Source organism: Equus asinus, chromosome 26 (genome assembly GCF_041296235.1).
Source record: "Equus asinus isolate D_3611 breed Donkey chromosome 26, EquAss-T2T_v2, whole genome shotgun sequence".
Lineage (NCBI taxonomy): Eukaryota > Metazoa > Chordata > Mammalia > Perissodactyla > Equidae > Equus > Equus asinus.
The window spans coordinates 31,954,109-31,969,729 of NC_091815.1; the positions used below are offsets into that span (position 1 = coordinate 31,954,109).

At 57.1% G+C, this 15,621-nt stretch overlaps 1 protein-coding gene across 1 annotated transcript in view; it reads right to left on the bottom strand.

The window, feature by feature from the left end:
* The window catches only part of NAPA (NSF attachment protein alpha), a 29,899-nt gene extending 18,031 nt beyond the window's left edge, over window positions 1-11,868 (bottom strand). The window contains exon 1 of the mRNA XM_014863027.3: window positions 11,552-11,868. Within this exon, the coding sequence (XP_014718513.1) occupies window positions 11,552-11,649 (98 nt within the window). The 5' untranslated portion in view covers window positions 11,650-11,868. The remainder of the gene's footprint in view (window positions 1-11,551) is intronic.
* Window positions 11,869-15,621: the final 3,753 nt, after the last annotated feature.

The window sequence follows — 15,621 nt, forward strand, 5'->3', positions numbered from 1 at the left end:
TGGCAAAAGATGCTTCAACCCTGACTCCTAGGAAGCTTCTTGACTGGCTGCCCCCTGGACTCAAGACCTAGTTCATAATTTGCTCCAACCATTAACCTTGTCTTTCTGCTTTTGTTTCTCCAGATGAAAAAAAAAAAAAAGTTGTTTAAGGAAGATTAGCCCTAACCTAACATCTGCTGCCAATCCTCCTCTTATTGCTGAGGAAGACTGGCCCTGAGCTAACATCTGTGCCCATCTTCCTCCACTTTATATGTGGGGCGCCTACCACAGTATGGCTTGCCAAGCAGTGCCATGTCCGCACCCGGGATCCGAACTGGCGACCCCCAGGCCGCTGAAGTGGAACATGCAAACATAACCACTGTGCTACCAGGCCAGCCCCAAGATAAACTTCTTATTAAACATCTGGTTACTTACTTACACAATATGAATCTACCTTTGGGAGCCTACCTGCATCACTACCTTGTTAGAAGACCGGTTCAAGGAGATGGAAGAACCTGCGCCCCAATTCAGCAGGAAGTACCTAGATTGGTCACCCCAAATCCCTCAAGAATGAGGCATGAACATAAAATGGGGGGGGGGATTGATACTGGCCCTCATATCAGTTCCCCTACACTGGACCTAGCATGTATGGGGTTAAAACCAAAGCACTCAGCCCCTGCTTACTCCTCAGCTTCCTGGCTCCAGAAGCCACTATACCCCATGGTGACAAACGGCCACGGACAGGTCACCTGGATTCATTATCTCCTCCTACTCCTCTCTACAAGCAGCCTCCCCAGGCTGGTGGGAAAGCTCCAACCAGCAAGGCCGTATGCTCCCCCTCCCCTACCTAAAACCCCCAATAACAACCCTTCCTTTTAGCTTTTTGTGGCATTTGGGATTTCAGTGGTAACTGCCCTCTCTCCTTGCTCAGCACTGTGCAATAATACAATTCCTACTTTCTTCCACTACACCTAGTGTCAGAGACTGGCTTGCTGCGCAACAAGTGAGCAAACTCCCTGCAGGTTTGATATCAACCACGGGGCCTTTCTGGCCTCCTGATGGGGCCTGCCTCTCAGAACTTCTTCCACTTCCTGTCCAGGGTGCTCTGTGACCACTGGTTCCCAGGCTTTCTGCAAATCCTTTCCCTAAGAAACCGCAAAACATTCTGGGGGAAGAGCCCCACCTGGGGCGCCTTGTCCCTTCCCCAACACCTTAATCCTGTGCCTTGCACACTGCTGTTGTTCAAAGAAGATCTCTCAGCACTGAAAGTATGTCATTGCCAATTCAGGACCGGACACATACATTATAATACAGACATACAGAGAAATTCTATTTTAAAATGTGTACACAAAAGTCCCCATTTATGTTAAAACAAAAAAAGCTGAGAAGAGAAACGTATATGTTCATATAAACATAGAATATTTCCAGAAAAATACACAAGAAACTGGTTACAGCATTTTTCTCTATGGTAGGGTCTGTAGAACTGGAGGCCAGGTTTGAGAGACAGACTTACACCCCTTGTTTGTACTGTCTGAATTTTTTTAATCATCTGCACGTTCTAGCTATTCAAGAAAAAATATATATATATTTTAAATGTTAGGATGTGTATTGTGTCCTGTGGTCCAGCAATGAATTACATTTCTAGCAATTTATCCTAAGAAACTAATCAGAGAAGCTACAAGGATGTTCAGCACAGCATTATTTAAAATGGTGAAACCACCCTCAAAAACTTATTGTTCAGGGGCCGGCCTGGTGGTGCAGCAGCTAAGTTCGCCCACTCTGCTTTGGCGGCCCAGGCTTGCTGGTTCAGATCCCGGACGTGGACCTAGCACCGCTCATCAAGCCATGCTGTGGCGGCGTCCCACATACAAAACAGAGAAGACTGGCACAGATGCTAGCTCAGGGACAATCTTCCTCACCAAAAAAAACAAAAACAAACCTACAGTGCAACAGCTGGGGTCTGGGATACACAGAGTAGTGCATTTTTAAAAAAATAAAGAGCACTCTGTTCGGGCAGCTTTACCCTGGCTTCCCAACCCCCAAGCAGAGCATAAGAACTCTTCCAGAATTGGGGGACCCTTTGTTATCACCTCACCAGGAGTCCCTGCCACAACCTTCTGTCCTTCCGCCTCCAATAATCTAACCAGGCTCAGCCCACGAGGTCTGTGGTCTCTGCAACTGTTCAAACTCCCGTCGCCCACAGAACCAGGAGAGCAAAACCCACACGCAGGAGTCCCATCAAGAGGACTGGCAGACTCTCTCTTCACTGACATCAACCCGCGTTTTGTTTTGAAGGAAGAAAACAGGGGAGTATGTCCCAATTACAAGCCACATGAATGATCTTCACCGTCCTACCCCTCCCCCTGGTTTCAATTGGCCCTGGAAACTCGCCAACATGGCTGCCGAGGGCCTCTGGTGTGACTCTGGGCGCTGTGTTCCAGGGGCCTCTGGTGTGACTCTGGGCGCTGAGTTCCCGGGGCCTCTGGTGTGACTCTGGGCGCTGTGTTCTCAGCACTCCTTCACTCTGGAATCACACCAGAGCCCCAGAGCAACCCTCCCTGCAGATTCCACTCAACAGTTCCGAGTGAGGCCCGGAGCCAGGATTCTTAATGGTTTCTTTCCCCTCCTGAAAGCCCTAGTACATAGTTGTATATTCTAGTTGTAGGTCCTTCTAATTCTTCTATATGAGCCACCATAGCATGGCTCCTGACAGATGAGTGGTGTGGTTCCACGACCAGGAACTGAACCCAGGCCACCAAAGTGGAGCGCACTCAACTTAATCACTGGGTCATCAGGGCTGGCTCTGGAATCAGGAGTCTTAACAATAGTCCCAGACGACTCAGAAGATCAGGTGAGTCTGGGAAGGAAAACGCTGACCTAGTCCCCCCGCCCCTCCTCCCCCCAGGGCTGGCGGGCTGGGCCTGGAATCCCAGGCTCCTGAATCCACATCACATCCAGAAGGTTCTTCTCCAGAAAAGTCTGGACGTCTACCTCTGCCTGTGGGGGCTGCGCTGACGCTGTCTCCCCAGCCCTCTGCTGCCCCCAGCAAGTGACACTGAGCAACGAGCTCCTCTCACACTCGCCCTGCTGGGTGCCCCAGTCTTCCCTCCACAGACCTCACCCCGGCTGGCACAACACACCCTGCACCCACGGCCCCTTGTGGAGTGACTTCTGCAGAACCCGCTCCTGGCCGTGGAGAGGGGAGGAACTGTCACAAGCTTCTGGCAGCAGAGGTTTCAGAAGGCTCCCTTGGGGCCAGGCCGGTGGGCCTTCTCTGGACTGTTCTCTTAAGGGAGCCGGGCGCACACACAGACCACAATCACAGGTCTGCCCGCCCCATGGATCCCCTAGCACAGCCTTCCCTTCTTTGTGGGTGCGATTCAGTGCTGCCCAGACCAAGACGTTCTCTGACAAAGCTCAGGCTCCTGGATGGGCACAAAGCCTGTGTCACCGACAGGCCCAAGGTGGGGTGATCAACAATGAGCAGTCAGCCCCAGCTGGTTTGCTTCAGCTCAGTGGGTCCGCGTGGCCACAACACAAAGCCTGCTGGCTGCCGGGCTGGAACTCCAGGGTCCCAGACAAAGCTGGAGCAGCCCTGCACTGGTCAGCGCTTCTAACGGCGGGGTGGAAAAGCCAGAGGGATTAACGTCCGCTCAGGCCTCTGGGCCTGCCTCCTCCTGCTGTGCAACGCTTGGGTCCTGGCCATTTTCTTGGCCAGGAGATGACAGGGGAGGCAATCTCTGGAGCCCCAGCCTCCTCTTTTAGAGATGGAGGTGGAGTCCCCACAGGGGGAAAGTGACTTGCCTGGGGTCACTGGCAGATCCTGAAGGAGAAGCCATCCGCAGGGCCGTTTATTCATCTGGGGAACAAATACCTGAGTATTTATACATGCCAGGCACTGCAGACAACGGCAAGAAACAAAGGAGAAGGCCTGGCCCTGGCAGCCAGGGAACCAGCACCCCATCCAGAGGGGTTAAGCTCTCGCGGGACTGGGGCGGAGGGCTCCTCTGGACGGGCAGGTCAGGGAAAGCCACTGCGAGGACGTGAAACTGGAGCTCAGCCCCAGTGATGACTATGGAAAGAGGGGAGAGCAGTCCAGGCAGCAGTCACAGCATGCACAGAGGTCTTGAGGCAGGAACAGGCCTGGCCAGTTCGCCAGGATGGCTGCGGTGCAGGGAGGGGCAGGCGGTGAGGCTGGAGGCCAGGAGAAGGGTTTAGGCCCTATTCTGCTGTAACAGGATAGTTCTGGCAGGGAAAGAGTGACCAGAAGGAAGGCATGCCCAGCTCCACAGCTCTGCCACACTGACCCACCTGGTACATCTGCCTGGTTTACCACAGGGCTTATCGCCCAGCTCAGATCAGCTCATGTCGCTCATCTAAGGGTGGCCTTCCAGAGGCCAAAACCCACAAATCCCCCGAGGGGGAGAAACCAGGCCTTCTCTCTCTGACTCCTGCATAAGGAACGAGAGCTGGGCCAGCCTCCTCTAAGAACTGGGGTGGCAGCGTGAGCCACAGCTGACTGGCCCGCCCCCACGCTGCCTCTGCTTCGCTCTCCCCATCCCACGGCTCCGAGCCATGCTGGGAATAGAGGGAACTGGTTCGGGCCGGCCTGGTGCAGGGCTGTCTATAATTATCGCTCAGCTGTGCTTTCTCCCCCTCCCCAGGCGGAGGAAGCAGCCTCAGGTCTCCCAGGCGCAGCCACCACCTTCCAGGGCCTGCCATATGGAGGGGAGCGAGCGGAGCCAGGAAGGCACAGCCGGCCCGGTGGGACTCAGGCCAGGGGAGGTCTGCAGGGAGAGTCTCAGCCTCCCGTCCTCTTTCCTCCATCCCCTGGGCACCTCCTGGCTCCCAAACACGCCTCCACCCCACCTGCAGGCTCCCAGGGACTTCAGAGGTCAGGACAGATGGAGTCACTCCCACCTGAGGCCCTCAGACTCCCCAGCCCTCCTGCCCCTCGTCCTCGCTGCCCGTCGGTCCCGGCAGCACCCGGGCGGGCAGAATGCCTGCTCTCAGAGGCTATGCTCCGTCACTCCTCCCTACGCCTGAAGGGGCACAGGGTACCACCCCGCTTCACAGAGGAGGAAGCTGGGGCTCAGACGGGTTGAGGGGCTTGCCCAAGCTCACGCTGCCAGGAAGCAGCAGGGCCAGAAACAGGCCTCAGGCCCTGGGCATCAGCCCTCCCTTGCCTCTCACTCGGTCAGTGACCTGGGAGCCTTCTGTCCCTGAGTCCCAGAGTCTTCTGGAAAATGGAGGCTTCCAAGGGTCCCTGCCTGCTCTCGCCTCTCCTGCAGACCGAACAGCCAGTGCTGCTCAGGTTTCCCCGTGCTCTGGGCTGCAGGCCTGCTGAGCGGCCCCTAGCAGGGGAGGATTCACTCAGCCGGCCCCCACAGCCCAGCCCCCTGCAGAGCTGCAGGCAGCAGGAACTCCAGAGAGCACGAAGGTCCACGCATAGTGAGCAGCCGGCCATCAGCCTGCTCCTCTGCTGACTGCCCCAGCCGCAGGAGCCACAGCAGGGGGCCTCGGCCTCCCTCCGGCACGCGCGGCCTGCAAGCGCTAAGCCACTCGCGGCCTCCTCCACGCCTGACGGTATGGGCTCCTGCAGGGCAGAGCCCACAGGCCCCAGGGACAACAAAAGGACACGGCTTTACAAGCTAACTTCCCAGCTCTGAAACTGTCCCAGGACACTCGTGACATGCCTGTATGGGCAAGGGGTAGAGAGAGAATGGACTTGGGGGCCGAGTGACCTCGGCTGGGATCAGTCTAGGCACTCTGCTGACCGTGTGACCTCGAGCGAGCAATCTCTGAGCCTCGATTCCTCTCCCTGGAAGACGGAGAGGAGGAAGCTGACCCGGGAGCTCTCTGTGGGATTAGAGGTGACGTGCGTGCAATACCTGGCACGAGTGCAGCCCGGAGCAGGTGCTCAAACGGCTGCTATTACAGGAAGGAGGAGAAACACGCTCCAAGGGCTGCCAGCCACCTGGCGAAGGGAATTCTCGAGTCACGTGGGGCAGTGGAAAAGTCTCAGCCCGTAGGCAGGCAGGCAGGCCTGCATTCAAGCACCTGCTCACGGTCGCCAGCCCGGGGTCCTCATCTGTAACCGGGGAGGAGACGCCCCGCCTGGCAGAGCATCTCTCCAGGTAGCGCCTGGGAGAGCCTGGCACACGGCAAAGGAGAGCATTGCTCGCATCAGGCTCAGAGAGAGCCGAGCCTGGAAATGTGTGCCCCCTTCACCATCTCGGCGTGGGCTTCACCTCCCGCACCCCCAGATCAGCTCAGTGTCGCCCCCCCCCCTCCAGTTTCCACAGAGCCCTGGGCCTCCCGCCTCCCCCAGCCCTTACCACATCAGGCTGATAGTTCTTATCTCTGGCCATTGCCCTCCCACCTGTAAGTGCAAAGGCGGGGCCCGCGCCCTCTGCACCCCAGTGGGATCACTTCATCCCAGCCTAGGAGCTGCACGTTTCTCTTTCGTAAAAGATGTTTCAGAGAGACTCGTGCCTCTCAAAACGTCTGCATGAGGAGGCGGCAAACCCCCGTCCCGTGAGACGCGCAGAACCCCTGGACTGCAGTGAAATGATGCCCGGGCTACCCAGAAACCTTGCGTGCCCTCAGGAGAGACTCCACCCCGACACTGGGCAAGATGTGCCAGGTTCCAGCTGTGTACGTGGGAGCTGGCAGGGCACTGGGAATGGCCGCAAGGCCCGCTGGAGGGGCACTGGGGGTCTCGCGGCTCTGCGGCTGGAAGGCGGTCTGGAAGCTGTCACTGCCACTGCAGGCTCAGCTCCGGGCCCAGGCGGGTCAGTACAGGGACCCTCCCTGACCTTGGCAGCACTCCTTCCCTCAGGAAAGAAAGCCGGGTTCCAGGCTCCTGGGGGCCACTGGGGCTAGAGATGGTTCAAACAGGAACTCATCTGTCAACATTTGACCTTTAGGATCCTGCTGTAGGCATAAAGGACACGCGGCCATCTTTCTCTCTCCAGGCCTCCAGCTCCACTTCCAATAACAATACCTAATAACAATGCCTAATAACAATAATAGTAAGCACTTAATAAGCACTTACCAGGGCCAGGCACGGTGCTCCGCCCACTGCACCAGCACAAGCTCATTTACTCCTTAGAATAATCCTAACAAGTAGGGATTACTATGACTTTGATTTCCCAGATGAAGAAACTTCCTACGCCTGGCGGTATCGGGGTGGAGAGAAGTTCTTACTTTGGATTTGGGGGACAGGGTGAGGGTGAGCCATCAGGGAGGAGGAAAAGCCCAGGGAGCTGCTCAGAATGTGCACAGTCCCAAAGGGGGAGCGCGGGGAAGTGCGGCTGCACCACCTTTCACGCCCTTTCATTGTGCTTTACTTGGGAAATCTCTACCTTTTCCTTCCAGAGCAGAAGTCTGGGCTGCTCCCACCCGCTGCAGCCCCCTCCTCAGGCACTGAGCACTGGCGGGGGGGGGGGGGGGGGGGGGTGGTTTGAGGGGGAGGAGGGAGCAGGAGCGATGTACAGGAGCGCTGATCCGCTCGCTAACTGGCCGGCACCGCCTCCCTCGCAGGCTGCTGGCACACCAAAGCCCCCTAGCGTCTGGCAGCCCAGAAACACGGAGGAGCAAAGAAGGCCCTAGCCTCCGAGGACACGGGGCTGCCCCGGATCCCAGGGGGGCTATGCTCCTTGGCCCTCTGGACATGAGCAGCGACCCCTCAACTTGGGATACTGTCATCGCTGAGGTCCCTAAAGCGAGAAGGAGAAGCAGGAGGGACAAGCTGAGTGACACGCCTTCTCCAGTGCCCGGAAGCCATGAGGGCCTTGAGAAATGATGGGTTGTGAAATGCTGAACATGTGCAGCTCCGGAGGAAGGAGGTACCAGGAGTGGTTCCTGCCCATGTCCCCTTGATGTCCTGACCCCTCGATGTTCTCCCAGCTCTCAGACAGACAGGCTCCGGCCAGGGGTCTCCCACCTACATCCCTGCCCTCTCCTCTCACCTTGCTCCCTCCCCTCTCAGCACCATCTGGACTGCTCCCAGAGCTGGAAGGGACCAGGATGAAAACACCTGGTCCTTCTTTCAAAGGTTTGGAGAAAACTGCCATGACGGCGAGGAGGAAAGCAGAATCAGGAGGATGCTCCAACATCCTTCCTAAATGAAGGGCCCAAAAGGGGCCCAAGCCTCAGGGAGAAACTAGTGTGGCTGTGAAACTGCCTTGGCATCAGACAGGCCATCTGGACACAGATCTCCCACTTACTGGGGGACTGGACAAACACACCAAGCTCTCTGAGGCCCCGTCTGTCCAGCGCCACACGGATGCTGTGAGGGTTAAATGTGAGGACGTGGATGAAGTGCCTGGCCCAGGCCTGATCAGAGTCAGGGTGGTGGTGTTAGTGCCATCGAGTGGATTCGGACTCCGAGCACCCCATGGACAGCAGAGTGGAGCCTGCCCGGTCTTTCTGCGCCATCCTCTCCCCTTCCGGCCTCCATCAGACAAGGCTCCATTCTATTCACAGGGTTTTCATGGCCAATTTTTTCGGAAGTGGGTAGCCAGGTCCCTCTTCCTAGTCAGTCTGAGTCTGGAAGCTCCACTGAAACCTGTCCACCGTGGGGGACCCTGCTAGTACATGAAACACCGGGGGCACAGCTTTCAGCATCGCAGCCACCACAGTGTGACAACCAAGAGCCGGGCAGTGTGGTTCCATGACTGGGAAGGGAACCGGGGCCGAGGCGGTGAGAGCACAGAATCCCAACCATGAGACGAGCAGGGCCGGCTCAGAGTGAGTACTTAATAAACACCCTCTGCTGTTATCACTGTCCTGGCCCTCACTGTCCCCCACACCAGCTGCTGCCGTCCTTCCTGAAAGGCAAAGGGGAAGCCTCCAGGACCGGCCCTGCTAGGCACCGAATGTCTGTGTTTTCCCAAAATTCACGTGTTGAAATCCCAACCTCCGAGGTGAGGGTACGAGGAGGCGGGCCCTTTGCAAGATGATCAGGTCACAAGGGTGGAGATCCCAGAGCTAAGATAGTTCGACACTTCTACCTGTTCCCTCCACAACACAGGGACAGAGCGAGAGGACAGCTGTCCCTGAAGAGGCGGGCCTCACCAGAAACCCAGTCTACTGGCACCATGGTCCTGGACTTTCCAGCCTCCCAAACGGTGAGAAATACATTTCTGCTGTTTCTAAGCCACCAGTCTGTGGCATTTTGTTATGGCAGCCCCAAAAAGACCAAGACAGACCCCCAGTAAGATCCTCAGTGCTCCCAGCACCTCAAGTCCAAGCCCATCTCCCTAGGCGCTGTGAGACGGCGCCTCGCTCTTGTCCAGCTTCACCCCCTCTTCTGCCCATTCTAAGTTTACACGCTAACACGGAACTTCCTGTCTCAAATGTCACCCACTGAGCTTCACGCATCTGGGCCTTGCTCAAGCTGTCCCCTTCGCCTGGAGCAGTGCTCCCCCACCAGAGGGCACCCCCAGAACTCCTGTTCATCCTCCCAGATGGAGGCCTCTCCCCTGGGAGCCATCGCTGGTCCATCTGGATCTTGGTTCCCCGTCATTCCGGGCTACAGAATTGTTCGCACAATTCCTGCTGCCTGGAATGCTCCCCGAGGCCCTCACTCCCTAGGACCAGGACTGGCTCGTCTTGGGGTTCCCGGGGCCCAGCTCACTCCTCACGAAGGGCCTTCCTCCAGTCCTGCAGCTTCCTCCCAACTCAGGAACCTCCCCCGAATGGCATAATCTAGCCCTTAGTTGCCCTTAACGATTTTGCTTTACTAGTGTTTGGCAAGTGTTAACCTTGCCTTCCCAGCCCAGGGGCACGTGTCTCGGCGGCTGATTTAGCTGCTCCCTCCCAGCACAGTCCAAGAGGACACTAACCCCCAGTCCAAAGGGACCAGAAACCAAAAACTACCCAGGAAAACCAGCACCGAGAACGGAGCTCTTGGCACCACCCCAAAACACGGCACCTGAACCTCTCCCCTCATGAAGGAAGCAAAACACACACCAGCCCTCTCTCCACTCGAGACCCTAAAACAAAACATTCCTCACCCACTCAATGCAATGCAGCAGCCCCAGTGCTTCTCCACACCCGGAATCCTCAGCCACGTGATTCAAGTTCTCTTCCTAAACACTGTCCAACATCAAACAACCAGGGGCGGCTCCATGTCCTCCCCTGGAAAGAACCACCTGCTTCTTCATTTCTCACCACCCTCCGACACCGTCTCTCCTGGCCCTCCGGCCCGCCTCCCAACCCCCTCCGCAGCCTCCTGGCAGACTCTCCCGTCCGCAGCCTTCCCCAGTCTCTGCCTCTCGCTGCTGCCAGACTCCAAGCCGCACCTGCACCACCGTTCTCCCTAACTCTCCACAAAGCCCCCAGTCCCTCTGGGTCTCCGCCAGTCCCAAAGACAGCACAGCCTCTCCAGTCCCCTCCAGCTCTCTGCTTCCTCTGCCCCGAGCCTCAAGCCCTTCCCCTAACCCTACTAAGTTCCCAGGGCCGCGAGTCCCTGTCCCACAACCTTTCAGCTCCTCCCTCCTCGGACCCCTCCTTCCCTGCTCCCCACCAGGTCCGCAGAGGCTCCACACCTGTTTCCTTCCTGGAAGTAGAAGTGATAACAGCTAACACTCGCAGAGCATTACCCGCATGCCAGGCTCAGTTCTAAGCGCTTTACGATCCTAGCATCAAATATCTGAGACAGGTTTTACCAACGATCCCCTCTAACAGGGAAATTAAACAACCCACCCGAGGTCGTGAAGCAGCAGAGCCACTCTTCAAACCTGGGCTTCTGGCACTCCCAAGCCACTAAGAGTCCTCCAAGGTTGGTCACCAGAACGACTTTCACGAGCTAACGTGAACTTGATCTGAAATGTCTACCAGACTGTCGGCTAATTCTGTCTCCCGGCCCCGCGCAGGCCCTAGTCTCAACAGCCGGTCGTCCTGCTCACACGCCCCATCCCTACTCCACGACCACACATTGTGCTTTCTGCCCCTTTGGGTTTCCTCCTCCTCCTTCTCTCCCTCTTATGGCTCCATCTCCTAAACCCAGCCCCCACACCACCCCAGCCTCCAGCCCCGCAGCGCAGGCCATCTCCCCCGGGAACATCCGCTCAGCTCTCCATCCACTGTAGGGTCTTCCTACACCGATCTCCATCACCCAGGGCCGCGCTCGCCGCGGGCACCTCCCAGTTCATCAACGCGGGCTCACCCAAACCCACCGCCGCCGGCGACGGGAAAGCCGACGCGTGCGGGAGGCGCCCCTCGGCCCAGGCCCCGCCACGCCCTTCTGGGACCCTTCAGACAGGCCCTCCCGGAGCTCCAAACGCTTCTCGACCCGTCTTCAGCCTTGGGTCCCCTTCCTGCCGAACGACGGTGTCGCCGCGGCCCGGTGTCCTGGGTCCAGGGCCCCCCCAGCCATCTCAGGCCGTCTCTCCCGACACCGCGTCGCCGCAGCCCGGCCCCGGCCCTCCGCCCGGGTCCCCTCCGCTGCCTGGGACGCCGTCCCCTGGTCCCGGCATCCCCTCCGCCCCGACCCCGCCGCCTCGGGCAGTGACTCCGGCGTCCTCCCAGCCTCGCCCCAGCCGCCCCTCGGCGCCGTTCTCACCCAAAGAGGCCCGAGAAGAAGGACTGCGAGTTCTTCACTTTGCGCTCCGCCTCGGCCAGCAGCGCCATGGCCTCCGCTTCCTTCCCGGAGTTGTCCATGGCGGCAGCAGAAGGACTCAAGTGCCGCCAGACCCCGGCCCTCGGAGGACTCAGCGGCGGCCGAGGGGCGCAGAGGGGTCGGGGGAGCTTAGCGGGCTGCGTCGACGTCGCACCGTCGCACGCCCCCTGCGGCCCGGCACCACGTGATGCGCGCCGACCAACTAGCGGCCTCGTAGCTCGGCGTGCGCCCCCCCCCCCCGGCCCCGCCCCCGCCTGCCCGGGCGCGCCTCCCCGTGACTCACGGTCTCCAATCGGCGACCCCCTGCCTCGACGCATGCGCACACGTCCGCTTAGGGAGACCCTCTCTCTTCCTGGTGCGCCGTACGACGCCCCACGTGACTCGGAACAAACCAATGGTAGCTCCCACCGTCAAGGCCCCGCCCAGTGGATGGATCCTTCTCTACCAATCAGCAGCAGCCTCCGGCCCCGGCGGTCGCTCTCCGCGGCGAACTTGGGCCCTAGTCAGCTGACCGCAGGCCGTCACGTGACAGCGCCCGGCCCCTGGCGGAAAGCACGCGCGCCCCGCCCGGGTCTGACAGCTCTTGGCACAGAGCTTCGTCCCCGCCCCGCGCCCGATCGCGCATCCGCCTCTCGGGAAGGCCTCGGCGGTGAGAAGGGACCGGTCTGCCTTCTCTTCCGCCCTCTGCCGGCGGGCGCTGACACTGGTTTGGTGAGGCCAGGGGAATACTTGAGAGGCGGTGAAAGAAACGGAGAGCGGACGTCCCCTAACTCTGGTTTCATAAAAAATAGCTGGTGGGAGCGTGTTAAAAATTCAGGTTCGAGCAGGCCTAGTGCTCAGATCTTAGTTTTTAGTACCATTCTCCAATAAAAGGAACCAGGGCCCCTCGGATAAATGGCTGGTTTTAGGACTGGGCAGGAAATGACACAAGATGAGCCTGGAGCACCTTGTAGCGCCAGAGCGCTCGCTCGCTCCCTGTGTCACTCACACACACACGCACACGCACACGCACACACACACGCGATGCCGTATGTCAAAGAGACACCCGGGCGAACTGAAAGAGCTCCCAATGGCCAAAGCGGGAACGATCTGAGCAACAAACCAAAGGAGTATTGGATCATAACCCAATGTACAAAATATCCATGAGCCTATGCTGATAGAAATGACTGAATAAATAAATGAGGCAGGATAGACAAATACTCCGTGCAGAAGAATTCCAAATAATTTATGTAAATACTCCACCCTCAAGAAGAAGGTGGAGCGTAACTCTTCACTCCTCAAGTGTGGCCTGTGCACAGTGACTTCCGCCCAGTACAGTGTGAGAAGGGAGGCAGGGAACCAAGTTTACAGGGTAGAAACCTGACGAACTGTCAGCCGGGTGACGGAGGTTAACCGCAGCAGTGGGAAGTCCCGCTGACAGCATGCACCCTCAGTAACGTGAAAATGTCATTTCACCTCTGTGTGCTTTCTCCCAGTCTACTCATGAGAAAAACATCAGATCCCACTTGAGGCACAGTCTTCAAAATACCTGACCACAACTCCTTTAAACAGTCATCAAAAACAAGGAAATTCTGAGAAACTGTCACAGCCAAGAGGAGTCTAAGGAGATACCACTACTAAATATAATGTGGTGTCCTGGGTGGGATCCTGGAACAGAAGAGGGACATTAGGTAAAAACTAAGGAAATCGGGATACAGTATGGACTTTAGTTAATAATAATGTATGACTAGTGGCTCATTAATTGTAACAAATGTACCATACTAAGGTAAGATGTTAATAATAGGGGAAACTGGGTGTGGGGAGTGTGGGAATTCTCTGTACCATCTTCCCAATTTTCCCATAAATCTAAAAACTATTCTACTAAGAAAGCTGCTTTTAAAAACTTTCAGTTCCAGGTCCTACCCACCATGATTCTGATTCTGAAAGTCTGTGGTGGGGTACACGAGCATTTTTTTACAGGACCCCCAGATGATTACGAAGCAGATAATTCCAGGAGTGCCGCTTGGGAAAATGCTGTTATCTGAGGATGGGCTGGGGGTGGAGGTTGGCTTTGGGAGGGTGGTTAATCCCCAAGAAACCTTCGCCCAGCTCTCTTCTGACATTCAGAGACTCTTCTGCACCACCCACTTGTCGTTGCCACTGTACTCTGACCACAGATCAGGTTGGGGGTAAGTCTGGATTACCACAAGCAGTTTCAGTTCCGTGCCCGTCTAAGCAGGACTATTATAAAAGCTTCCCTTTGTTTTAAGCTGTTAAATTTCAGGGTAATTTGTTATGCAGCAATAGATATCTAATATACCACCCAACCCTTCAAGCCAGAGTCTTTCATTTACAGAGTCATCAAGCAGAACCTGTTATTTAGGGTGGGACCCAAAGAGTAACGGCAACAGCATGAGTGCTCGCTGCTCATTACACGGTAGCTACTCGGTTCAGGTGGCTACACCCTGCCAAATACTTAATTTCCATTTTCTCATTCCACAGATAGATAAGGGTAGGCATTTTCCATCCCACTTTACAGAATGAGGAAACTAAGGCTCAGACAGGGAAAGTGACTTGCCCAAGGTCACAAAGAAGAGGAGCCAGAATGTAAATTCTGGTTCATCTGACGCCTGCGCCCTTTCTCTTAACCACAATGCCCCAACGGCTTCAAACTCAACTTCCTCCTCTGCTCCTCCTCCCTCCTGAGCTGGAAGATTTACTTAGCTGAAGTGTGGCCCCTCTGGGAAACCTCGTGACACTAACCCCCCCTTCACCCTGCCGGTCCCTCAGAACACAGCACTCGCTGCTGTAGACACAGTCACACCTCGATGCAATGAGTCCTCTGACGTGTCCCCCTCTTCTCCATCTGAGGTAAGGGCATCTACTCGGCTGCGCAAACCCAAACCTACCACGCCAGCCTTGATCTGTCCTTCCGCGTGACCTGTGACCCATCACTGGGTCTGAGGCTACTTGTAAGATGCGTCCCTAATCCCCGAGTTTCTGTCCCTCTTCACTGCGACCCCAGGCCACAGTCACCCCACCATAAAGCCTTCCATCTACTATGCGGGCCTGCACTCTAGCCTCCTCCAGCCTCCACACGGCAGCCAGGCAGCTCAACGCCCTCCGCTCGCCAGAGTTTGCACTTGGCCACACCACAGCCTGGGATCCAGATCTCCTTCCCTGGCCGTCCACCTACTGCCAGCTGCCACATCCTGTCACTCCCTGGGACTTGGCCCCCGGCTTTATTTTCTTCATGTCTCTTTGTGGCGAACACCAGGTCTGCCTACCCATTTCTGCTTCCTCTTCTCTTCCTGGCCAACAGAATTCCAGTTTTGATCCAGGTGGCCACGGACTTGAGGGGGCACCTGTTTCTTCCCAGTCCTGGAGGCCAATCCTGCGCGTCCAGGATAACTGTGGCCATCTCCTGCCCGCCTGCCGGGGATCGGTTTAGAAAGAGCACGGCCTGCAGCTCCGGCTGCTGAGACCTGAGGGGCCTTCGTCTGGGGGCTGCTCCCAGCTCTGCTCATTCTTGAGGAGGGACCCGAGGGAGGGAGGGATGTGTGTCTTCCCCGCACCCCCGAAGGTTTAGATGTTGGTGAGCGAGGAGGGGAGTGTTGCTGCTGCGGCAGCCAACACACCGAGGCTGGCCGCTGCTGGTGGTCCTCGGTTTCCCGGCTCAGCCGCTGCCCACGAGACATCCTGATTGCTAAAACCTGTGCTGACTCTTCTGTTAACAACTTAGGACCAAACGCCTGCCCACGATCGATAGCTAGAATCACCTTCTCACTTATTTATTACTGCCACCTCCCCGCTCCTAACATGGAAGCTCCATGAGGACAGGGGTTTGTCCTCTGGCATCACTGTGTCCCCATTGCATGCACCATCTGGCGCATGCCACAGTAGGCCCTTGCTCAATGAGTGAATGGCCCCCAGCTTCTCCAGGGCGGGGACCTGGCTTGCTCGTCTGTTTGGGTCCCGCGAGTGGCAGGGGCTCCAAAGCCTCTGCTGGATCAACAGGCCAGGGAAGCCAGGAG